The sequence below is a fragment of the Larimichthys crocea genome, chromosome XVII (genome assembly GCF_000972845.2).
Source record: "Larimichthys crocea isolate SSNF chromosome XVII, L_crocea_2.0, whole genome shotgun sequence".
In the NCBI taxonomy this organism is placed as follows: Eukaryota; Metazoa; Chordata; class Actinopteri; family Sciaenidae; genus Larimichthys; species Larimichthys crocea.
The window spans coordinates 4,591,744-4,618,655 of NC_040027.1; the positions used below are offsets into that span (position 1 = coordinate 4,591,744).

Sequence of the window (26,912 nt, forward strand, 5' to 3'; positions counted from 1 at the left end):
CAACTGAATGTATGTGGAGTTAGTCAGGCATTAACCTCTGCATGCACAGATGTACACTTAATCCTGATTATACTGCGAGCTGCTGCCATGTTTTTAGATTTACACTACCAGTCAAAAGTTTGGACACACCTTCTCATTTAATGTTTTTTCTTTATTTTCATGACTATTTACATTGCATATTCTCACTGAAGACATCAAACTATGAATGAACACATATGGATTATGTAGTGAACAAAAAAGTGTGAAATTACTCAAAACATGTTTTATATTTTAGATTCTTCAAAATAGCCATCCTTTGCCTTGATTACTGCTTGGCACACTTTTGGCATTCTCGCGATGAGCTTCATGAGGTAGTCACCTGAAATGGTTTTCCAACAGTCTTGAAGGAGTTCCCAGAGATGTTGAGCACTTGTTGGCCCTTTTGCCTTCACGCTGCGGTCATCCCAAACCATCTTGATTGGGTTTAGGTCAGGTGACTGGAGGCCAGGTCATCTGGCGCAGCACTCCATCACTTTCCTTCTTGGTCAAATAGCCCTTACACAGCCTGGAGGTGTGTTTGGCGTCATTATCCTGTTGAAAAATAAATGATGGCCCAACTAAACACAAACCGGATGGGATGGCATGTCGCTGCAGGATGCTGTGGTAGCCATGCTGGTTCAGTGTGAATGAATAAATCCCCAACAGTGTCACCAGCAAAGCACCCCCACACCATCACGCCTCCTCCTCCATGCTTCACGGTGGGAACCATGCATGTAAAGAGCATCCGTTCACCTTTTCTGCGTCGCACAAAGACACGGTGGGTGGAACCAAAGATCTCAAATTTGGACTCATCAGACCAAAGCAGATTTCCACTGGTCTAATGTCCATTCCTTGTGCTTCTTGGCCCAAACAAATCTCTTCTGCTTGTTACATTTCCTTAGCAGTGGTTTCTTAGCAGCCATTTGACCATGAAGACCCGATTCGCACAGTCTCCTTTGAACAGTTGATGTAGAGATGTGTCTGCTACTAGAACTCTGGGCTCTAATCTGAGGTGCTGTCAACTTGTGACATCTAAGGCTGGTGACTCGGATAAACTCTTGACTCTTGGTCTTCCTTTCCTGGGGCGGTCCTCATGTGAGCCAGTTTTGTTGTAGAGCTTGATGGTTTTTGCGACTGCACTTTGGGGCACATTCAAAGTGTTGACTGTGGACTGACTGGCCTTCAGTTCTTAAAGTAATGATGGGCTGTCATTTCTCTTTACTTAGCTGATTGGTTTATGCCATAATATGAATTTTAACAGTTGTCAAATAGAGCTGTCAGCTGTGTAGCAACCTGACTTCTGCACAACACACCTGATGGTCCCAACCCCATTAAGAAGGCAAGATATTCCACAAATTAACCCTGAAAAGGCATACCTGTGAAGTGAAGACCATTTCAGGTGACTACCTCATGAAGCTCATCGCGAGAATGCCCAGAGTGTGCCAAGCAGTAATCAAAGCAAAGGGTGGCTATTTTGAGTAATCTAAAATATAAAACATGTTTTGAGTAATTTCACACTTTTTTGTTCACTACATAATTCCATATGTGTTCATTCATAGCTTTGATGTCTTCAGTGAGAATCTGCAATGTAAATAGTCGTAAAAATAAAGAAAAAACATTAAATGAGAAGGTGTGGCCAAACTTATGACTGACAGTGTATCTGCAGGGCAGTAACACTTTTAACACACATATGTCATCATATTCATACAACAAGCTATCTGATTGGTCAACTAGACATTGAGAACGTGATTAAATCAGCATGACAAAATATAAATATATATATTGTTCTACACGGACTGTGTATCAGAGGGTGTTTTTGAAATGTTTGTATTCATGGTGGTACTATATAGACTGTGACCTCATGTGACTGTGTTATAATAATTAAATCAACTTCCATCCATCCATTATCTGTAACTGCTTATCCTCATCAGAGTCACAGCTGACTTTGGGAAAGAGACAGGGTACACCCTGGACAAGTCACCAGCTCATTACAGAGCTAAATCAACTTTCTTTAATGAATATAATTTATGGTGCTGTTAGAACTCGGTAATAGAGGTGCTGCCTTGTTTGTGTGCAAACAGTTTACGGTCCACAGAGGAAATTTTTTTGAGAGACTAAATATGGACTGAAGCATGATATTTTATGAGATAACAACATGTGGTAAATTTAGGGTTCTTTTACAACACATTTTAACTTTTGGACTTTTGGATCACATCCTTTATCAGCTGTGTGCTGAGTTCACGGAAGTTAGGATAAAAGTCACGATAAAAGTGTAGTATTTATTCAATTTAGTCTTTATATGTATAGTATTTATTCAGTTAGTGTTTATATGTGTGGTATTTATTCAGTTTGTGTTCATAAGTGTAGTATTTATTCAATTTAGTCTTCATATGTATAGTATTTATTCAGTTAGTGTTTATATGTGTGGTATTTATTCAGTTTGTGTTCATAAGTGTAGTATTTATTCAATTTAGTCTTTATGTGTGGTATTTATTCAGTTTAGTCTTTATATGTGTGGTATTTATTCAGTTTGTGTTTATATGTGTGCTATTTATTCAGTTTGTGTGGTATTTATTCAGTTTGTGTTTATATGTGAGGTATTTATTCAGTTAGTCAGAACATGTATTTCCATGGAAATAGAGATAACACAATTAAACAAAGAAGAGAGAGAGAGAGAGACGGAGAGAGCAAATCGCCACAAATTATGAATACATTTTGGTTGCATCTATATTTGGCTGAAAAATAAATAATTAAAAGCATATTAGAATTTAATAAATACAAATTTAAAATGATGAACGATGAAAAAATAAATCAAAATCACGATTATTGCTGCTGGTTAAGGCGAAATTCATTCTGGGATACTTGTGACTGTCTCATGGTCAGCAGGTCTCCACAGCAGCTCCTGCCTTTCAGACTGCTGCTTGAGGTATTTTAAGGTATAAATTAAAGGATGGTTCTCATGTTTCATCATCACATGAAACATTTAGCACACACATTGCATAATTAAGAGGTTAATTAATGGAGTTTGCAGGTAAAAAATGAAGGTATTTAGTTTTATGGTGAACTCTTTGTCAGAACTTTGAATCCAAACTGTGCTGTATCTCATTAAAGTCAATGTTGTCTTATCTTTGTTCTGATGATGATGATTTTTTCTTGATCATTATTGAGCGTCTCTTTCAAAATTCGAAAAGGTCTGAAAAGGTCTCATGCTCTTTGTTTCAGTCACCTGACATCTAGTTTTAGAAAATGGACATTTCAAACTGGACCTTTTGGAAATATAGATATGAGTATATAACTTCACAAACAAAATTCTGAACTGTCATTCTTTCCTGCAAACTATTTTCGCTCTGGGACAGATGCTAAAGTTAGTTTCCTCTAACTAAAGGCAGATTGGACAGTTTGACAGGTCAGCTTACTACGCCTACTCACAGATCCAGTGTCAGCGCTGACAGTACAAAGATAATTCAGTCAGACATTTTCTTCTCTGTAATCAGGCTGTGAAAGTCACTCTGACAGTCAGTTGATAGGCAGTTTGTATTTGTGACATGCTACTTTTTCCTGATAACGTCCTTCTGTCTGTATGGGAGGGAGAAACGCCAAACTCCATTGGGAAATGTGACAATTTAGCAGAATGTTCAAGTGATGAAACCTTTCTGTCTCTGATCAGCATCTGGACTGATTTTGTGTTTAGAAAGTTCTACCTAGCTGACTGCTGCAGACATACATCTAAAGTGGTTGAGGATGAAAACACAACATTTTCACTCTTTTTGTCACATTTGAGATCTACCCCTGCAGAGAACCAATTTTAAACAGTAACTATTTAAATTCATATTCCCTGACCATCCTTAGCTTGTGGCTAGGAAGCTAATGTCACCTAGCAAGCTACCTTGACCCGCAAGATGCCTTTTGCTAATGTTGTTAATGTAAGGGGAGTGACCTGACATAAACACACAAGGACAAGAAAAGAAACGCCAAGACAGGAAATGTCATCACGCTAAAGACTTTAGGTGTGGTGGTGAAGTCATGTGCACAAGCATGTTCAAGTGAAAGAGCCAGTTTAATTACAAGCAGATGAACCACATCAGTGATACTCAGTGTTAGAGGTTTACTGCAAGAGTAAAAGTTCCCTCCTGAACCAGCCTGCAGGCTTCACTTTATGAATGATCAGTGTCAATGTTCCCTAAAAGCTTGAAGAACTTTCAGCACATTGTAAAAGAACCAGTCTCAGAAGCCAGCAGCTGTTGTCTGAAGATGATTTAGCCTCTGTGGGCTTGTGGGATAGAGCAGATAACAGATAACCAGAAGACTTCATTTTCAGGTGTTCAGGCGAAAGCTTATGGGTTCAGAGATTTAAGTTCGGCCAATGCATTCCACGGAAGTGCTCTCCACACGGACTTTACCTGCATGCAACCAAAGCCTGCTCAAACATCAATGACCAAGATCACCAAGAACTACAAATTCTACATTTGCCTACAGACTCTGGATTCATACGCAGATATCTGTTCATAGAGATCAAAAAGAGCAAAACGGGTGTGTGTGTTTGTGTGCATGGTTCTGTACCCTGCTTGGAGCCGGTGTGGTCGGAGCTTGGTCCAGTGTTCGGGGTGTATTTGGTGTCCCGTGTGGCGGCGCTGTGACGCGTCCAGTCAAACTCGTCTGTTTTGTCCTGAGAGAACAAACACATCGCCTCATCCTCGAAACCACACTGGAACTCCCCTGAACACAAACACACACACGACAGAATACATTTTTAAAATATGATCACACACACACTACAGTTGATAATACCTCAGTCATTAAATTCAAGGTTGTACTATTTGAGCATCAGATATTTTTAGAACAATACTGGAGAACATACCAGATGACTTGATCTGATAATGCACCAGCCGTTTGTAAATCCTATGAGTTCGGAGTAACTTCTGACTAGTTTTAAAATACACAGTTTGTAGATCATGTTGCATCAGTCAAACAGAAGTGTCAGCTCATAAGACTTGACTTACCTGATGTATAATCCTCATTATTAACAGTGTCAGCACAGCCTCTAAATAACAACTAGTTTATATGTCGTAACCTACTTCAACAATCTGAGACATTTTGGACTTGCACTAAGATTGAACTCACAAACAGCTAATGTGACCAACTCCAGGTGAGTAAAGAGTGCCAGTGTAGCAGGTACTTACTGAGATGTGGGTTAACAGGAGCTGTGAAGGGGCAAAAGACAAGAAGTCTGTTAGCTCATCACATAAACTTTTTTATGGAACAGAGAGAACTTTGATCAGAACCTTCACGTGTAGCGCTGATGCTCTGTGAAGCACCCAGACCTCTCAAGAAGGAAGAAGGTCAGGAAAGAGATTTTTCTTTCAGCTCTGTGAACAGCTGCTGAGTCATTTGGCAACAAACGTGCTGATGACAAACGTGCTTTGTCATCAACCAGCACTAAGTGATGAGCTGTATGTGTGTGTGTGTCATCCTTGAATGACCAAGAACTCTCTTGAAGTGTCTTTAATGTACATGTTTATCTCGACAGTGTATGAACTGACACCTCTGGTGGTAAATTATCAGCTGGATCTGCAGCTTCTCTCTGCCTTGCGCAGCTTTAAAGTGACTTTCAGCTCGTTGTTTGTTCTGGTTCATGCTCAGAGCATCAATTTCAGAGTAAAAGCAAAAAAAAGTGAAGGTGAAGGTGACCTGTTAGAGACGAGCTTGTGAATGGAGCGGAGCATTTAGCAGCTGAAGGAGGTGGAGGAGGAGACCAAAAACATAGCAAAAAGAGAGGGAATACTCCAATCATACAAGTACTTCAACCAAGTAATATACCTCATCAAGCCTTTACAGACTGTGATATGTTTTATTCATGACAATAAAACCTGAAGGTGCCGCCTCATTTAGTGTCCACAGAGAAAATGTTGTTTTTGAAGACTAAATGTCGACTAATATGGACTGAAGCTGATAAAAACTTTTTTTTTGGTAAAGATCACATCAATCTTTTTTCATTACATTTTGACTTTTGGACTTCTGGAGTTAATGGAAATGTTTGGATCACATCCTCCATCAGCTGTGCGAAGAATCTCTGACACAGCGCTACAAGCTTTAAAATACACGTGAAGTTAGGATCTCTACTTGATATGACAAACTTGATTCTCTCAGATGAACTGAAGAAATTTGACAACTTTGACTTCCTGTTAGCATCAAGAGCATCCAGGAGGAGCAGGAAAACTCACAATATTTATTTTATTTCCCTCTGTAGAAATCTATCAAGAAGTTAATGCTTCTGCTTCCTGTTTACTTCAAAATAAACTCTAATGCAGGCATCAGCAGCACTTTGACAGACAAACAAACCTCGCAGCTGATTCATTGTAAGGAAGAAAAACATGTTCCTGGCCTCAGAAGATGTTAATTTACTGACTGCACTTCACCGTGTGTGAATATAACAGCCTGCGGTGTTACACACACACACATCAGTGTTATATCTTTAACTAAAGTTTAACATAAAGTTGACTGAACCCAAAGGATTTTCTCTCTACAGGTTCATTTCAACAGAAATAAATTAAAACTAACAGCTGCCGAGACCGAAGGAAAAAGTGTGTGTGTGTGTGTGTCCTCCAGGCTCGGCTTCACTCCAGAGCAGAGGAGGTGTGGTGGATGATGTCACAAGCTGTTAGCAGTGCTAGCTATGAGATACTGCTACAGATCTGGGACAGTGTGTAGACAGGAAGCCTCTCTCTCTCTCTCTCTCTCTCTCTCTCTCACACACACACACACACACACACACAATACATAATACATACATATATATATATATATATATATATATTTATATTCACTGTTGCGTTGGAGCCTCTTTCTGTTTACTGTTAACAGCACGGGCACCTGATATGAGGCTGTTATTGGAGCGGAACTACTTACAAATGTGAGTTCAGAGTGGTGTAACTGTATCTCAGTCTGTGTGTGTAATCTGATCTGTAAATGTGATTTCCAGGAACCGCAGGGACGAACACACACAGCAGGTACAGCAAGAACAGGCGTGAACTGAGAGGGAGGTCAGGCATCAGTCAGCATCCACCACCAGGGACCTGAGTCAGCGTTAAGGAGGGTTAACTCTGGGAGCCCAGGAGCCAAACCTGGCAAGAACCATCAACCTTTTATGGTTTGTCAGAAAATGACAGTCTCTAAAATACCATGAAGAATACCTGGAAATACTGAAAACATGACTTTATGTCAGTGATGGTGCAGATACTGGAGGACAGATGGGACAAAAACATACCGCTGTATGTGATGATGCGTTCGGTGGGGTCGCCTTCTCCATAGCGGGTGATGGGGGTGAGGCGGACCAGGTAAGAGTCAGGTTTGATGAGTTCAGTGAGGTTGTAGGTGAGCAGCTCCCCCTTCTGGATGGTTCCCTCCATGGGTATCTCCTGCTCCCACCAGCGAGACTGACCCATCTGAGATAGAAACACAAAAATCTGGTTTTTGTTCCTTACAGGGACTCACTACTGGTTTGCCTTGCGGTGACCCAGATATGAGCTCCCCATAATGTCATTTACATTACACATCTCATTCAAAACATTAATGCATTCTCAAACTGTCACACAACCAGCAGAATCCAAACAATGAGGTGTTGGAGGTCAGAAGTCTGGACCTCTGACATGTAACTACAGAAAAGATGAAGAGCTCAAGGAGTCTAAAAAAATATTGGTTTAATTTCACCTGCTCCACCTTCCTAGATTTTGCGGTTCGGTCGTGATAATGTCTGGTCTGTTGCTTTACCCAATCGGGTCGGGTCGAGTTTTTCATTGCCTGGTCTTGGCGACTTTCCATACTTCCATACATGTACTGTACATTTGTGACGGCTCCCGGCAAAAATACACGTTGTGATTGTTATGGAATTTTCTATCCTTAGGTTACTTGAGGTCACGTGTGAGCCTTGTGGTCCTCGGCAGTATTAATTGTTTGTCTTTGACTAGGTGCCACCATATCTCAACACTGTGGTGGCCAGGGTCGAAGAGACCTGTTGCTGCATTCAAATCAAATCAAATCAAATCAATTTTATTTGTATAGCCCAAAGTCACAAAGTACATTTGCCTCAGAGGGATTTACAATCTGTACAGGGAGTGACACCCTCTGTCCTTAGACCCTCGGTTCGAGTGAGGAAAAACTTGCCCACAAAAACCCTTTTAACAGGGAAAAAATGTGGAAGAAACCTCAGGAAGAGCCACAGAGGAGGGATCCCTCTCCCAGGACGGACAGACGTGCAATGGATGTCACGTGTACAGGACAAATCAACACAAACATATTGTACAATGACTGATAAAATGACAATGAATTATAATGAATGATAAAAATGATTACAGTAATAGATATGGTAGTAATAATGACAGTAATAATATATGTAGTGGGCGTCATGCAGGATCACAGCAGCAGCCACGATCCACGAGAACCTGCTGGACGACAGAGCACAGAAACTCCGGGGAAGTTTGGTTAGTCATAATAGATAGCTAACTGTTGACGTTCCATTAGCATGAACAGACAACAGTGTCTCCAGACTAGAATGTGCTGAAGGTGAACACGAACATGGGTAAATGCATTCCCTTTGACTATTTTGGGCATAAAGTATTTGTAGCGTCATCTATGAGGGTTTAAAGTGTGACCACCAGCATGAGTTCATCAGAATGCGAGACCGACTCAAGCAGTTCAGGTGTACTTTGAGAGTGTCTCTAGTTCTCCTTGGTCAAGCGTCAATAAATAATACAGCATAAGACATCAGAGGCTCCTGAACACTTTCTTCCCTCCTGACCTCACCATTGACCTTTGACTTCAGCAATTTCTCCACAACAGTGATGATGCTATCAGATTTATGATCACCAATTGCAACAATGCTGAAACAATATTTAGAATCTCAAAAGAAGAAGTGGAAAATTGAAAAGGTTACAGTACATTATATATAAAAGAAAAGTGGGAAAAGGAGGCGGGAAGGATGTCATCAGAGGAGGAATGGGAAAAGATTAATGAACAACAATGGAGGACAACATGCTCACTCTCATGGAGAGAGTATGGTTGGCAGAACATAGTGAGATATTTTATTACACCAGCACAACAGAAATCTCAGGATACAAGATGTTGGAGACTATGTTGAGAAAGTAAAGTCAATCATTTTCATATCTTTTGAGAATGCTCCTGCATTATACCTTATTGGCAAGAATTAAAGAAAATTTTCAAAGTGGTACTTCCGTTTACATTTTATGCTTTGTACTTAGGAAAAGGGAACCAGAAGATAACAAATTCAAGGGACAAATATTTATTCAGGATAATGTTAGTGGCGGGTAAAAAAAGCCATCACTAGGAAGTGCCAAAACCCCCACCGGACACGACATGTCACGGCGCTGATGCTGCACTGTTTTGGTCTGTTTTTCACAAGACCTCAAACCCCATCAGGAGTGTTTCAAAAGAGTTCTGCCCACCAGATTTTATTAACTTGCTCAGATTTGGTCATTTTTCTGTTTTTTTTTTGTGCTTCTAAATATGTAAACATGCTGCATAGTTAGTATTATAGTTTATTATTGCCATTGTCGTTTGCATAGGGTGTTTTATTTTGAAAATCGACCAAATTCTCAACTCAAGTTGCTCTGTGTAGATTGATGCGGTCTGCTTGCAGGTCTGTCAAAAATAGCACAGTTGTGTATTCTCTGTGGTGCTGTGTGGAGAGCCACTACTGTGAGTCTTCTGAACTGGACTGCGGCGGGGCAGTGGGTTTGAAACATTGACTAGCACATGGAACGTGTCACATCCATGCCCAGTGGAATTTAGGAGTGAATGTTTTCTGTTAGATTTTCAGTATTTGTAGCTCCTTTTTATTATCCGCAGCTTAACTGGGAAACATGAAGAAATATCTGACCTAAAACTGAGTTTGTAACGAACACTGAAAACAGGAAGAGATCCTTTAATGTCCAGAATGAGGAGGAATGGTCATCATCAATCCTGTTCATGTGCCAGATAAATGAGCACCTGTCCTTTTTTAACATTTGAGTTACTGACAGAAACAGATCTAGTAAAATAAAACAGAATCATCTTTTGAGTTGAACACGCTCGTTCTGTTGAATGACTTGTCGTTACCTTCATGTTCTCTTTGAGGATTAGGAGACCTCGAGGTGTCTCAGATATGCTTGATGGAAACTGGTTCTGTCTGGTTTAGTTGACAAGAAGAGGGCCTTGTTCTCATAACAGGCTGGGGGATAAATCCAAGTGAGTGTCGGGGGGGGGTTGCAAGCTGACACCACACTGTATTATGTGGCTGTTCTGCTACCAGAACATAAAATACATTCCTATAAAAGACTGACCTGAGAGGCTGTTTTATTCAACTACATCCTGTTATTTTATACTGCAGTAAACACTTCCTCCTCCTTCATCTCTTCCTTTTTTCTCCTGTAAACTTCCTCCCGTCTATCTGCTTCTTTTTCTTAGATTTCTTTTCTTCTTATCATTTTTTCGTCCCATCAGCACCTCATCCGTGCTCTTTCTGTTTCCGTCTCTCTCTTTCTCTGCAGCACACTGCTGCGTATGAATGAAAAGACAGGCAGGTTGCCATGGCAACAAGCCCTCCTCTTCCTCCTCCTTATTCTCTAAAGCCAGACCGATGCCGCAGGAGCCTCAGGTACTGACTGAACATGATGTCCGGAACTAAAGAGTTCTTTCATCAGACTACATAAAAACTCTGTAGGTCTGTAGGTTTTTCTGTCCAGAATGAAGAAACATCATGAGAGGGTAAAAATCAGCACAGCTGTGACTCAGTCGTTGATGATTCAATCCCTCGATTCATATTGAAATAAGAGTCTGCTTACAGTCACTTTGGTGGAAATATCTGTGAGATGTTGTGAAAAATCAAACATGCTTAATATTATCAGGAAGTCTCTTCAGCACTAAACAGGAAGCAGACAACTGGGTAGTTACTTTGGTAAAGGTTGAAAAAAATCCTAAAATCCATCACACACACACCAAAGATGAATTAACAGTGTTAAGTCTGTGTTTAATTCATCATGTATCTGATCCACCATGTAACTTGTATTTTAGTGAGAAATCTTCATATTTGAAACAGTTTAGCTCATTCCTACACTCATCGAACACTAAAATAATGCTGGTAGAGAGTTCTTAAATCCAAACTGTGAAGTCTGTTCAGAAACTGTTTATCTTTATGGATCATATTGATGCTAAATTGACAGTCAGACTGTTGACATATGACGTTTTTTATCTCGTGTTTGTTGACTGATATGTTTTTACAGTGTTCATGAAGTGAGCTTTAGTTTACTTCAAACTGCTAATAATTGGTTTGATTATTGGTTGTGTATTGATTACTGATGGACAGTTTCTAACAGCAGTATGCAGTAAATGGTTGATCCACGTGTGTCTTTAAACTACTTGTAGAAATATCTTCTGTCACAGGTGATACTTGATGAACATTAATGCAACATTAATACAATGTTAATGAAACATTCATGTAAAGTCTGAATCTTGTCTTTAATTTCAGCTCCTTACTTTATTAAATGTCATTAAAAACATTCGATTGGTCGTTTGTTTTGTGAGGAAATCAGAGTCACTTCAGATTAACATGGTGTGGTCGCTGTAGTTTTTATCAAACAAACAGGAAATGGTGCATTTGTCAGAAACTATTTTCAGCGGCGTACTAATCAGTTGCTCTAGTGTTTGTGTCAGCAGGACAGTGTGTAAATGAAGTGTGTTCACGATAATAAAGGAACAGTGTTTTAAATGGCAGCATAGAAGAAGATATGTCAGCCCCTCATTGATTGGGTCTGAACTTGTTGTGTACCAACCTGTCTGAAGCCCAGTCTGTAGGCCAGGATCCGGTCCACGGCGTTGGGCTCCATCTGTGTCCACTGCAGCTTGAAGTTGTAGACTCGAGGTTGCTTCTGCCACACAGCGCTGTACGTGTCGTAGTAAAACTCCGGAGCATAGGCCTTCCCTGAGGAGACATGGAGGTCAGAGGTCACATGGGGATCAGTTCTCTTTTCTGTTTCATGACAACAAAGCATGAACGATGTTTCAACAGGGAAGTAAAAGTCTCATTCACCCTGTGTGATGTGTTTCCTGTCATCATGTCAAGTCAGTGTTGTAGACTATAGAGGCTGCTTAATATTTTCCAGACCTTTTTGGGTGAGTGGTGGTCTCAGCCGTCCCAGTCAGTAAGGCAGTGTTGTAGACTCGATATAGGTCTAGGTCTTGTCTTCAAAGAGGACTCTTTAATTCATCTAATTTCATTCACTGACAAATAAATATTCTGGTTTATTTGTTAACAGTCACAGTGATTGGAGGCAAGATTTCCCGCTTCAAATGAACATGATTAATTTCTAGTCGTCATGGCAACAAAGTGACAATTTAAATGTCACAGTCCAATGGAAGAAAAGAAGAATGATGGAAGAGCAAAAAGACAGAAGAAGACTCAGAGTGAGTGTTAATCTCAGAAGCAGCAGGATTATGAAGCTCGACTTATAATGACAGGAAACACTCACATTTACACACACACACACACACACACACACACACACACTCTACTGTGTCAGTGTGTTTCTGTGTGTGTATTCCTGCTGACCTGCAGGTTGGAGGATTAAACCACTGAAGAAGAAGAACTCACATGACTGGACGAAGCCTCCCACATGGACGACCTGATAACACACAGCTGAGTCCTGATTGGCTGACTCAGCGCTACAAACGCTGACAAAGCGCCTAATTTTTTTCTAGTTACGGGTTGGAGTAAGACATCTTCACAGTTACTTCATACTTCACCCGATGACAACTGAGAAGCAGGGAAGCAGAGAATACTGGACCAAATATTGGACCAAACCAGATCCAAAACACCAGAGAATATTAGACCAAATGTTGGACCAAACCAGAGCCAAAAGACCAGATAGTATCGGAGCAAGGTTTGGATCAAACCAGAGCTATAACACCAGAGAATACTAGTCCAAATATTGGACCAAACAATAGCCAAAACACCAGACAATACTGGACCAAACGAGAGTCAAAACACCAGAAAGTATTGGACCAAATGTTGGACCAAACCAGAGCCAAAATACCAGAGAATACTGGACCAAAGATTGGACCAAACAAGAGCTATATCACCAGAGAATACTAGTCCAAACCAGAGCCAAAACACCAGGGAATATGAGATGAAATACTGGACAAAACCAGAACCAATGCCACAGAGAACATTGGACAAAACTAGAGTTAAACAAACCAAACAGACAGACTTTTCTGGATCTTAACCTGTGTGGCCTTCTGTTGGGTCCGCTGCTGTATAAATAAAGTTATTATTATTATTATTATTATTATTATTATTATTACTATAACTATCAATAATAATAATAATAACAATAATAACAATAATAATAATAATAGAGTGTTTATTCCAGGTGAAAGACAAGAGAAAAACAAGGAGGAGTGAACAGAGCAGAACAGAAATGCCATTACTCATTATGAATATTGCTGTGATCTGAAGTCAGGCTGATGGAAACAGGAATTTTTTCTACTGCTTTGAGTAAGGTGTGATGAACAGTCTGGCAAGTCGGCATGTTGCAGTTTCATCTCTCAGTTTCTGTCAGTTTTATTCTGAAGATCTGACGCTGTCTCATTGACTACTGCAGGATGAGTAAGGTTTAAAATGCCACCAGCATGTTCACACCTGATTACCAATACAAACTTCACCTCGGTAATGACTGAAGCCCGACATAATCACTGTCATTTTCTATCAACTCTCCATCCTGAGCTTACAACTTCTTCTCTTTAACTTCTTTCTGCTGCTGCCGGCAGAACGCGCTGCTGCTCAGCGGCCGGTGTGATAAGAGGATTAACACAGCCGTCGGGTTTGGAGGAAGAGACTCACAGCGCTGACAAGGCGTCTCTGCAGGGGGGCTTTCATCAGAAGAGGACAGAGATCGAGAGTCAACTCAGTCGACACTTTCTGTGTGACGTTCTGTGTCCATGGAGCAGCAGTCTCAAGATTCAGTGATGACTCCACAATATAAACGCTGAACTGCAGCTCGTTTGCCAAAGATTTACCAAAGAAATTGCTCGGAGGCTGGCTCCAGAGTCAGACAGCAGACTTAGTTATTCCTACTTCCTTAAGAGCAAAGACTCCCTGCAGACTGCAGGTTCATAGTTAGACAACTTTTAGTGCCAACTTTTAGCTCCATAATCGGAGCTGGGTGAGCGGGCAATATAACCAGGCTCAGTAGCCTCAATGACATAACCACAGAGGAGAAGAGACTGAAGAGGACTTTAATGGAGGAAGCTAAGAAGAGAAAAGTAAATGTGGGACTGACTTTTAGTGGTTGGTGAGAGCTTGGTGAAATAAAAGGCTGAAAGACAGACGCCGAGCTGGGTTGACTGCTGTTGGACTAGTCAGTAATATTAGCTGCTGCTATGTCTGCTGTTGTTGATGTTTGGCTGTTAGCAAAGTTGTCGCCTTGCTAGTTATTGATCATAAGTAATGTAATCAGAACAAATACATGTGTACAGCTGTCCATATTTACCACAGTGGGATTACACTGAAAATGGGGGCAAAACGTCACAATTCTGATTTAGGCTAGAGAGAAAACAGTGCCATATTCCTTTAAATGAAGCAGAGAGAATGTCAGAAATCAACAAAGTAAAAGATAAAGCTTCATTCACAGTTATCGTTTAGCCTTGAAGACCTGAACTTAAAGGTATTAAAGGCAGAAGTTTCAAATCCTCAGCAGAGAGTAAAGTGTTTGTTGTCAGTTCAGATGTGAGCAATTCTTGAAGCGCTGCACATTATTCATGATACTTCAAAGTCCCTTGAGGAAACTCAGTGATCCTCTGCTCGTGTCTGCCAGCACAGGATTTAAAGATGAGATCAACTCTAATTACTCATCATGTTCTCGTCCTCGAGATGCCAACAGTTTTAGAACAGCTAAGACTTCCCATCCGACCCCAGGCCTGTTAACAAAACCTAATCAGCAGCTGAAGGAGGTGATCAGGATAGATGTTAACTGGGAAACTGTTACTGGGAGACTGTTCAAACAATAAAGGCAAATCTGGTTTCAAGAGTCTGTGTCAAGTCTGAAGTAACTCGAGACAAGCTGTAACTGTGTCTCAATAAAGTTAGGACAAATTCAAAGTCTTGTTCGAGATAAGCAAAGTCCAAAAAAAGGTTCAAGTCATTCAAGACAAGTCCAAATCAAGCCATCAGAAATCTGAGACAACTTACTTGAGACTTTTTTTTTAGATTATTTTTGGCCTTTTCAAGCTTTATTTTGACAGAGATAGCTGAAGAGTGAGAGATGGGGTATTACATGCGGGAAAGAGCCACAGATCAGATTCGAAACGTGGGCTTCCACTGGCAAGGACTGAGCCTTCGTACATGGGGCGGCTGCTCTATCTACTGAGCTAAACACCGCCCCATCTTACTTGAGATATAACGTCAAAATCTAGTGTCCAGTCATTTAAGTCCACTCTTGTTTCTCAAGTCATTCAAGACAGGTTCTAGTCAAAACTAGTCATCTCAAGTCATTCCAGAGAAGTCCGAGTCAGGTTTAAAATCATTTGAAAGAGGTCCAAGTCAGTCGTTGGAGGTAACCATTGATAAACTGTGTGGTTCAGAACAAGGACACCCGTCATGTCCTTGTCAGGCTGACTCACCTGTGACCAGGAAGGTGCAGCGCCCTGCCCCAGCCTCGTTGGTGATGTCACATGTGTACTCGCCGTAGCCCTCTCGGTTCAGGGCTCTGACTAGGTAGTTGGTGTCGTCGCGCTGGTCGTTGAACTGTCCGACAGTTAGGAGGCGAGACCCCAGCTTCCACTCGTATCGCAGCAGGCGGGCTGGGTGAGCTCGCAGCAGGCGGCAGGTGAGGCTGAACGCCCGGCCGAGAGCCTGACGGATCTCAGTGTACACCGGCTCCACGTTGGGCGGGACTGTTGGAGAGAGAAAGGAATAATGAATCAATACCGCAAAGAATGACATTTAAGTTAAGCCACCAGAAATTTGAGTTCCTCTGAGGATTTCAGCCACTTTGCAGGTGTCACTTCAGAGATCAACATCCCGCTGTCAAACAGAGATCAACAGCTGCAGGCAAACAACCTCTGACCTCTCTGAGTCTCGCTGACGGAGAGCGACAGATTAATTCAGACTGAGAGGTCAGAGCAGGACAGCATGACAGAATCTCAGGTCACTGTGAAATACATCTTTAACAGCTAAAAACTATTTTTATTTGAGGACAAATTCAAAATGATTTAAAAATGACAGTAGTGCACCTCTATTTTTAAGATCCTGTGAAACTGATTTAATCGTTATGATCTAATATTTCAAAAGCAGGACTTAAGAAATGTCTCAATTCAGAAAAGCCTCAAAAAAGCATTTATGAAATTCCTGTCCAAAAAACACACACTATACTTAATATCATCAGCTTGGATGTATTACTAAAGCCCAGCATGGTTGGCAGCCAATTACAGTAGCTCTGAACACTTTTCTACACTAATATGGAACTATGGAGATCAATGATTTGCCTTTTTTCTGTAATACTTCACGATAGATCCGGTGACCCGTTCAAAAAATACTCTGTAGAAAGTCCAGAGATCCCTGTTGGAGTGAGGAGAAGGAGACCAGGATGCAGAGCTAGATCTAAGACAAACAAGTACAAACCATCAGTACCATCTGTAAGAGCTCTTCCCAGTAAGATGGAGGAGCTAACGGCACTAACGGAGGCCACAGAGGGAGTATGGAGAGTGTAGCACCACAGAGACGTGGCTGAATGAACTCACTTTGGACTCTCTGGTAACTCTGGACGGCTTTCAACTTGTGAGCTGTTTTGAAGCCAAAAATATCCGATGCTGAATACCACCATGTTGGATGTACGGCTTCTCCCTGTTAATCTAAATATCGACAAGGACGTCGATCATCTGTGAACCCAGGCTGAATGACGCCTGGGAGCTCAAATAAGCCATCTGTAAGGCATCTACCTGTCAATCAAGCAGTCACACTGTAATTATGCGCAACTTCAAGCCTGAATATCACAAGACCAAAAGTGTTTTTTGACCAGGCTGTAAACATGTTTATTTCTGCTGTGAAGTTGGACATTTGAACATGGGGACTTATGGAGACTGACTCACTTCTGGAGCCAGACTCAAGTGGACGTTTGAGGAATTAAAATTAGCACTTCCGCATTAGCTTCATTTCCCAGCTCCGGAGCGACCTTATTTATGAGTATTTTATTATCCACTTTGTATATTATGATCCACTGCAACAAGTGAATTTCCCCAGTGTGAATCAATGAAGCTGATCTTTGTAGCACCCTATAATGTAATAACGCCTGAAAATGTAATAAAATTTGCACTTAACTCTATCGAAAATGTGCCTTTAATGTAATGTACCAATAGTGTAATAAAATATCCTGACTGATAATGTAATAATATTTTTACCGATAATGTAATACCTTATTACATTATTGGGAATTTATTACATTTTCAGGAGGTTTTTTTTTTCCAAAACTGATTATGTAATACTTGACAGATAATGTAATGTATATGTTCATTCACTGTTCATTCAGTCCAAAGTTCTAGATTTTGTGTTCTGAGAATCTAAGAATGTTATGTACACCGGATTTGTAACAACAGAAAGACTATTGGGTTAAATTGCAGACCTTGAGTACAGCCATATGCACATGTGCAGATACGCAGGGACATGCAACTACATCCTGGTCTTACTGAGTGGGTGATGGACTTACCTCCTTGGGAGATCAGAATTCCAGCTCAGATAAGCTTCTGAGCAGCACTGGAGCCCAGGTAACTCTTCCCTTACAATCTTATTTAACACTTTTTTTTCACGTGTTTCACATGCGTTTTGTGTGTTCGTTGTGTAATTTGATTATTTAGAAATTGATGAAACTATAAAATGTGGATGAATGTTTGAGTTATCATTAAATCAACATTCTCTCATAAAAAGACAACAGACATTAATTCATGTCGATGCTGCACTGACTGTCTGTCTGTCAACACACTTCGTCATTTCAGAGTGAAAATCAGTTGAAACTGTTTGCTGAAATAAATCTGCATGTTTTCATGAAAACATGTTCATCATTCAATCCAGTTCAAATAGTCGACAGAGCTTACACCAGGGGTGTCAAACTCATTTTCACAGAAGGCCACATTAGCATAATAGTTGCCCTCAAAGAGCCTGTAAAATAGTATAAATGTAGCTAAATGTAGCGTAAAATAAATGTAACTCCTTAAAATCCTCCTTAAAAATGTCTCTGAATGTCTTACTTATTCAAGTTCCAAATATTTGCATAGATATAAAAAAGTAAAGTAAAAAAAGTAAATTGTTGCTCTGCTATCATAATCATCATGCTTTAAAAACGCACCATCTGAAAAAGACTTTGAAGCTCAGGCGATTTCTTCAGCCACAACAAAGCTGGCTTTTACTGCCACGTCGATTTTAGCGGTGGCTTTTGTGAACATATTCTGCTGCGATCGCAGTTTGCCTTTCAATTCTTGGGCAATCTGTTGTTTTTCTTGGAGGCTAACTTTGGCATACTTAGCTCCGTGTTTGGTGTCAAAATGCCAACGTGACTCACACAAACACACAAAAGACATACTGTTTTTTTTCCCCTTGAAGCTCAAACATGTATTCGCCTTCCCATCTTTTTTGAAACTGCAGACCATCTGCGTCAACTTTCCTCTTCCGGGACATTTTGGGATTGCTTGAAAATATTTCTCAATAATGCTTGTTGGGAAAATCGCTGTACTGATGTGGAAACACTGCGATATAGTGGCGCGAAGCGGGTAACATAATGGACATACATTATGGGAAATGTAGTTTATGGTCAATGCACGCTTTGCACGCAGCATAGACTTATTTTAAGACAATCATACAACTTTAAAGCTCTCTCGGCCACATAAAATGACGTGGCGGGCCACATTTGGCCCGCAGGCCTTGCGTTTGACATATGTGGCTTACACAGATAAAGGTCTTGTGGTTCATCTTGACCCCCCCAGAAATGTTTCCAGGACCTTCCTTCTGTCAGGGACTCGGTCCAGGAACATCTAAAGGTCAGCTGGACGCCTTTGCTTGATGTTAACCTTCAGCCAAGCTCTCTGATTGGACAATGAACATTTCTGACACTGCTGTTTAATTCCCACAATGGACTGTTGAGGCTGGTGTTCCAGCTGGTTTAATGAGCTCTTTTCTACAGTACTCTTTTTATCCTGATAACTTTTGTATAAAAGTCTGTGAACACTTCAGGACCAAATGACGAATAAGTTCATTTACATGATAATTAAATTCAGTATATTAAATTATCCCCAGAAGCCCCTGAGGGAACTTCAACAAATGACCAATAGTTTTATTTTCTTTTTTATTATACTGACGATGTTTAAGAATTCATCTACTGAATCAGATTTAGCTAAATCAAATGTTTAAATGTTTAGATTCCTCTGTTTGTTTTGAAGGAAACTTTTCAGTTATTACTTATCAGTCATCACATGACTGTTAAGCTGTTTCCTCATTCAATGTTCGCTACGTCAAAACCTATTCAGAAAAAAGTGTTTTCATTTTCTGTTACGAGAAAAAGAATGCAACACCTTGAGAGAGAAGAAACTTTTTTACCTCAGTTTCGATCAAACCTATTTAATGTGAAACTTTGTTGACAAAAATACGCCTGTTGAACATGTTTTCTGGGTTTGTGGGGATGGTCAAATCTAAACACCTTAGCGACGTCCCTGTAATAACTGACAACAACCACGGGGTATAGCATACAGCTACTGAAATCAGCCTTTATGTTTCTCTCTGTTCAGAAAAGGAAACTTTTCCCTCGCAGACAGTCTGGTAGCTTTGGAAAAAAATACACAGTGAACATCATGAATGTAATTCAAACATCTTTGTTTTTTTATCTATAACCACCTCATACTAGGATGCTCCCACTAGTTATGCGCATGGAGGGCTCCACGGTCAAGTTAGCAATGTTTAACATGCAATGTCCAGTTCACAGAGAAACACTTCAGTTTATGCAGTTGTAGTTTGGTTGGGTTTAGAGAGAGATGGTTTGGTTTAACAATTTAAAAAGACGTTGACTTTCGGCTTCATATGGGACTCCAACTTTCTGAATTTGACAGAACCGTCCATTCATTCCAACCTCCTCCATATGTGGATTTTCTCGCTCTTTATACTTCAAAGGCACAACATGACGTCAGACAGGCTCATGGTCGTGAAGACCACAGAATCATTGGTGTTTGTAGAAAACTCTTCTGACTTCTGTTTGCTTGCCTTAACATTACCTAAACATCAATTTTGGGACCATAACCCATTTCACCAGCTGCTGTCAGTGTTTTCATTTTTATTCCCTATCTACTTCAACGTCACTGCTATCCCTGTAATCTATGTTAAAAAGGACTTCTGTTTCCTTCTTGCGACTGTTCACTACTTTGAAGAAAAGTCACTACAGTGTCTACTGGGGCCAGGACTTTGCAGATCTAAACCTGGTCTTAAGATAAGTCTGTCGTAACTTGGCGTCCAATCTAATAGACACTTCGGTCACACTATTGAGGCTTAAGCCTTCTCCTTGTTTAGACTAGATGTGAATCTTATGAGTCAGGAGGAGGCATAAGGTTGCTGCAAATTAGAAATGGTGAGTTACAAATCAGCAAGACAGCGGGAGATTGTTAACAGTTGCATGAAAATTCACATGGATGTGCATCCATTAAAAATAGGCTTAGGTTTTGTTGGTGCAACAGGTGTAAAGACCAATTCTAAAGACTGGTCTTAACAAAGACACTCAAGGACAGACTCCACAGGACCAGTTGGTGCAACCCATTACATGTTTCTATACGAATGCTGTGATTGTGTTTTGTGAGTACAGACATCCCTGTAATCCATGTTACCTACAGTCATCTGTAGGATGAATAAATCATGAAATCATTTTCAGTCGGGTCACGTTGGTAAAACCCCAGTGGAGGATGTTCATCAGAGGGATTGTGGAGACGTCACCTCCGCACATTACTGTCATCCCTGTAATCCAGTTAAAAAACCAACACTGTGAGGGATTATCATCAAACCACAGAAAAAAACTCAGCACAGCTCATCTGACATGTTGCTCATAAGCGTTCTCTTGGAGCTTCATGTGGACGTGATTAGCATATTTGTAAAAAGTCATTAAAACTAAGCAGGACACAAACCGTAGAGAAATAATTGTATTTTGTTAATACACTTTGTTTTAGAAGCTCTAACATGCTCCAGTGTCAGTTTCAGTTCATGTTGAACTTTTTTTCTGCTGATTTCTGCATTCTTTTTGTTGCTGTGCAGTTTTTTAGTGAGCAGCTTTTCCTTTGGATTACCAAGGTTTCTTTGCTTAACTACAGTTGGAAGTTAAATCTGTGTCATGTGTGACTTAAATGTTGTCTTACTTATTTCAAAGTAATCCACCTGTAATCTGCCCTCACTTTAATCTGCTTTGCATTGTTTTACAGTGAAAACAGCAAACATGCTGCAGGACGTTTAAAGAGACTTTTTCACAGCAGTATAAAAAAAAAGAACTGGACTCTCGGGCAGCAGGGAATGTTGACAAGGAGCGGAGCCAGTGTCGTGCCAGAACCGGAGCTGGATCAGTTTCAGTTGGATCGTCTGTCGGTTTCTAAACGTTAACTGTTTTTTTCATTTATAAAAAAAATCAGTGTCACAATCAAATGAATCTAACAGATAAACGATCAGTCTGGATGACATCATTAAACCCTCTGTGTGTGTGTGTGTGTGTGTTACTCACACTGCACCACCAGCTGGATCAACGCCTCTCTGGGTTTCACGTTGAAGCCGTTGTACTGGCTTGTCTGGCATCGGTACGTCCCGCTCATCTCTCTCGTCACGTTGTTGATCCTCAGGACACCGTCATAGCTCTCCATCTCGACTGAGCCGTCCGGCATCAGAGACGGCGCCACCACCGCTGCCGCTGCGCCACTGCTCTCCTCCACCCGTGACCACAGGATGATAGGTTTGGGTTTTCCTGAGACCAGACACTGCAGGTCCACGGTGTCGCCCTCCTGAGCGATGAGGTGAGAGCGCCCCCTTGGGACAGTGAGCTCGGGAGGAACTGCAGAAAGAGATGATGACAATTCTCGAAAATCAACTTGTTTTTTCGATTCTTTCATGCCATGTTTGAGACAAACAACATTAACAGTATCCATATTTCAAAAAATAATAACATCATCCTGCAATTTTTTGGAAAGAAAAAAGCAGGTGAGACAAGAAAAATTTTTCTTCCATGAAGTTTGTCCTTCATTTCAAAACACACTGAGAGAGAGATGCTGTTTGAAGAGAGGAAGGGGGAGGAAGGGGGAGGCTGCTGGACTGTTTTAGTATTTATTTTCCTTATGGGAATGCAGTAGCGACCCGAGCGCGACCTTCTGTTTTAACACAAAACATCCATCAGCAGGCGTTCAAACTGAGACTGCAGTGATGCTTTGATTGAAATGCTCCATCCTTTCCTCCCTTCCTTTCTCCTCTCAGGCTCTCTCAATGTTTCCTCCCGTCTGCCAAGGTCACAAACAAACATGAAGTCAGCTGCCGCCAGCAGACGCTCATCTGCATGACGTCTGTCTGAAGGAAAAGTTCTGCTTCTTTTCTCTCTGCAGAAAGCGAGTGCAGTTTAGAAAAGAGTTCAAGGGCTGCGAAAACAAATGAAGAAGAAAAGAGGAAGAAGAGGTTTCCCATTGTTTTTCAGGAAGTGAAGGAGACAACATCTATAGAAATATGAAACCTTCTCACTGGCCATCATCATGCAGTACTTTTACTTGTTTCAGAGTATTTCCACACTGCAGTAAAATATCTGAATATCTTTCTCAAATAAAGGGCCCTGTATGTCAAAGCCCACCTCCAGCATGACTCACCTGTGGTGGATGAGATGTTGACGTCGATGCTGATCTCCGGGGTTCCTCCGTTTCTCAGCGACGCGACACACGTGTACGTGCCGAAGTCGGTGAACTTGAGGTCGATGATGTCGAGGTTGGTGGTCCCTGGTGAAACATCTGTGTCGGTGTGGGTGATGACCATCCGCTCGGAGCTCCTCAGCGGCCGACCGTTCTTCAACCAGCTGAACTGCAGCTCCTCCGGCGGCGTGGCCTCCACCTGGCAGCTGATCTTCACCTCCCGGCCTATCTGGATGTTGTCGTCGTTGTGGTATGGGTCGGGCGTGATCCAGAACCGACCTTTACGAAGGCCTGCGGGAGAAAGATGGACAGGAAGACAAATTTTATTTTCAAAAAGATTCATGTTTGTGTTGAAGGTGAAAAATCTAATCAGGAAAGAGGAAACGAAATTAACTAAACCCAGCTGGAAGGTAAAATCAAGTTTAAATCAACATCTTATATAAATCAGTATTTGTTGCTCCCAGTTTCAGAGTTAGATCCCTCTGTCATAAATATGCACAGCTGTACTCGAGTATTTGTTCTGATAACATTACTTATGATCAAAAACTTGCGAGTCGACAACTTTGCTAACAGACAAACATCAACAAGGCCAACAACAGCAGACATAGCAGCAGCTAATATTACTGACTAGTCCAACAGCAGTCAGCCCAGCTCGGCGTCTGTCTTTCAGCCTTTTATTTCACCAAGCTCTCACTAACCACTAAAAGTCAGTCCCACATTTACTCTGGTCCAGCGGCTTCTTGCTCGCTCACTCTCTCCTTTTCTCTTCTTAACTTCCTCCATCAATGTCCACTTCAGTCTATACTCTCTGTCATTATGTCCATAGAGGCTGCTGAGCCTACTAACATTGCCCACTTGCCTAGCTCCGGTTCTGGCATGACACTGGCTCGGCCTATAAACCTCCTCTTCTTCCCGGTGGTCCAAAACTTCTGTGGTACAGACACTAACACTCCCCGGTGCTCTGAGCTCACAGTCCAGTCAGCCAAGCTAACAAACTGAGCTAACATTAGCTAGCAGCAGCTACAGTTGGCATTATGTACTTCTCCCAACCCGGAGTCCAAAGTTACATAGTTTGAGAACAGACGTACGAATGACAGAGACACCATTCACCTGATTACAAGTCAGTGTAGCATCAACAGGATTGATGATGACATCTGATATTTTATTTTAATATTTTAAAGTTATAAATATTTAAATCAACAGACAAAGAGATGATAATGTTCAATGGTAGTTGTGTCGGTCAAATGGGCACGATATCACCAACATAATTCAGCCAGAAACAAGTCCTCCTCGACTGCAAACACACCAGAAGAAGATTTTAGTTCAAATCTCAGATCTGTGTGTGTTGGGGGTCTGAGGATATAAATAGCTTCAGTTCGTGAGGCGAGCAGCTGATTGTCCTTGTTCATTAAGATTAAAGGAAGAACGCCTCAGAACAAAACCCTGTGTGAGTGTCTCACTGCGTCAGTTAAAGGTCTGTTGCATAACTAGAGGTGAATGTAGACACTCACACATGAAAGTCACTGCACGTACACACACACACACACACACACACACACACACACACACGCACACGCACACACACACACACACACACTGTAACAAAGAACAGTCTTTATGGGTGGCTCAAAGGTCCAGTAAAGTGACCTGTGCTATCCATAACACCATTCTCTACATAAATCTGCACAGACGTTTATATATTTATTCAAAGAAGCACACATTCCATCCTCTTCATACATGTCCTAAAAATGTTTACGTGAGAATAATTTAATTATCTAACATATTTTTTTGGGAAACAAACTTTGGTCAGATGATTTAATGTTTTTTTTAATTAAAAACAAACCACACCAAACACTTGTAACTCAAACACAGCAGCTTGGTCAGCAGTCCTGACGCTGTAGGTGCCCGTCTGATCCATCTGGCACAATGTTTTGTTGTTGAATTTATGTGACGTAGTATAAAGAGAGCAGGGTGTATCATAGACAGTAACATGACGTCCCACACAGACTGTCTAAAACTGGACGTAGTCTCTGTGACGTCCCCCACAGACTAAAACTGGACTTAGTCTCCAAGATGTCCCCCACAGACTGTCTAAAACTGGTCCCTTGTATGGAAGCCACTGAACAAGCTGACGTATTTAACACTGTGTTGTACAAACGTGTTCAACATGTTTACACTGAACACTGATGACACTTCATATCTGTGGAAAGCTGAACAACAGCCTCTTTTATCAACTCGAGAGTATGATAATATAATCTGAACTGGATTAGATCTGATTTGAATTTAATTTAATCTAATTGAAATGTAAAGTAATTCAATCAAACCTATATTAAATAATATAATCTATACCTGTAAATATGGGGAAATTAATTCAGTCTAATATAATCTTCATTTAATTTAACTAAAGTTTAACTTAACCTTGATTTGATTTAGCCTCATATAATCCTAATTGGATTTAATCTCATCTGAATGCCGTCTAATCATAACTTGCTCAATGTGAAACAAAGACACACACATCACTCTTCATCACCCCCTCATCCTCATTTTACTTTATTCCTGCTTTTCTCCTCCTCCTCCTCCTCCACCACCTCCTCTTGCTCCTCTTCAACCCCCCGGACACCTCGCCTGTCCTGAGTGTGTTATCCGCTGACCCTGCAGCTTGTCAGCTCGACTCCCTCCTCCTTACTTATTAAACTCCCATCATGCACCTCTCTCTCTCTCTGTCATCTTAGTCAGTAGTCTCTCGACCAGGCAGCTGGTCCACACACAGACGTGAGTCATGATGTTGAATAAAACACAGCGGACAGAAGAAGGAAACACACACACATACACACACACGCTGTATTATGAAAAGGATGGCCTAACTTATCTGTAGTGTTCACTGCACAGCTGGATTCAAGATGTGGTTAGCTTAGCATAAAGACTGGAAGTTGATGGAAACAGCTAGCCTGGCTCAGCAACACCTCGGATGAACATGTTTCATCTCGTTTGTAGTTTTTAAGTTATGCTGGAACTACTTCAGCAACTATGTTGTTATTCTTCGGACTGTAAAGAAATGTCATGATCCCATTCTTGATGGAACCTCTTGGTTTTAATGACTCTATGATCTTTCCTTCAGCGCCTCTCTGGACAAACCTTACATTTCTGGCTAGTTACTTTCAGATGTTGGGATTGATTGCTGCAGGCTACATTACCTGCTGCTAGCATACACAGCACACACACGAGTTGCATTGTGGGTCATGAAGGCAGTAGGTTTTGACATGGAAGAAACGTGTGTAATAAAAATATATCTCTGTTTCTGCTGCATTGATTAAAAAAGAAAAACTCCTTTAATGGGATTTGTCTGAGGTCTCACAGAGCATGCTGTCTGTCTCATTGGTTTGATGCTGTCGTCTCTGTCAGAGGCTCTACAGCTTATCTCTGCTGTACAGTTATAAAGCCTCCTGATTGGCTCCATCTCCTCTCATGTCAAAAGACCTGTGCACGGAGTGCATGCTGGGATAGTCTCCAGTTTCTCATGCCTCTGAACGGGACAGGGGATTTACAGAAAAGACAGATAAAATTACAGCAATATTTCACTCAAAGTATTTAGTTAGTGTTCATTTCCATAACTGCTTATCCTCATCAAGGTTACGAGGGCTGCAGCTAATCCCAGCTGACATTGGGCGAGAGGCGGGATCGGCCATGGACAAGTCGCCACTTCATCATAGGGTTGACACACGGAGAGAGAGAGTGTGTGTTTCCACCATGACATGTCTTTCAGCCTTTTATTTCACCAAGCTCTCACCAACCACTAAAAGTCAGTCCCACATTTACTCTCGTCCGGCGGCTTCTTGCTCGCTCACTCTCTCCTTTTCTCTTTTTAGCTTCCTCCGTCAACTCCTCTTCAGTTTCTTCTCCTCTGTCATTATGTCCATAGAGGCTGCTGAGCCCGGTTACTTTGCCGGATTACCCAGCTC

General features: G+C 41.2%; 1 protein-coding gene across 2 annotated transcripts in view; it reads right to left on the reverse strand.

Annotated features, from left to right (window-relative positions):
* Positions 1–26,912, reverse strand: part of mdga2a (MAM domain containing glycosylphosphatidylinositol anchor 2a) — a 99,595-nt gene that overhangs the window by 5,264 nt on the left and 67,419 nt on the right. For both annotated transcript variants that reach the window (XR_002041579.2, XM_019254448.2), the window contains exons 7-13: positions 22,915–23,244; positions 21,795–22,118; positions 15,685–15,957; positions 11,841–11,989; positions 7,283–7,460; positions 5,199–5,219; positions 4,579–4,734 (exon numbers count right to left, since the gene is read on the reverse strand). Coding sequence is in view for 1 of the 2 variants with exons in the window: in XM_019254448.2 (XP_019109993.2) it covers positions 4,579–4,734; positions 5,199–5,219; positions 7,283–7,460; positions 11,841–11,989; positions 15,685–15,957; positions 21,795–22,118; positions 22,915–23,244 (1,431 nt within the window). In the remaining variant the exon portion in view is untranslated. The remainder of the gene's footprint in view (positions 1–4,578; positions 4,735–5,198; positions 5,220–7,282; positions 7,461–11,840; positions 11,990–15,684; positions 15,958–21,794; positions 22,119–22,914; positions 23,245–26,912) is intronic.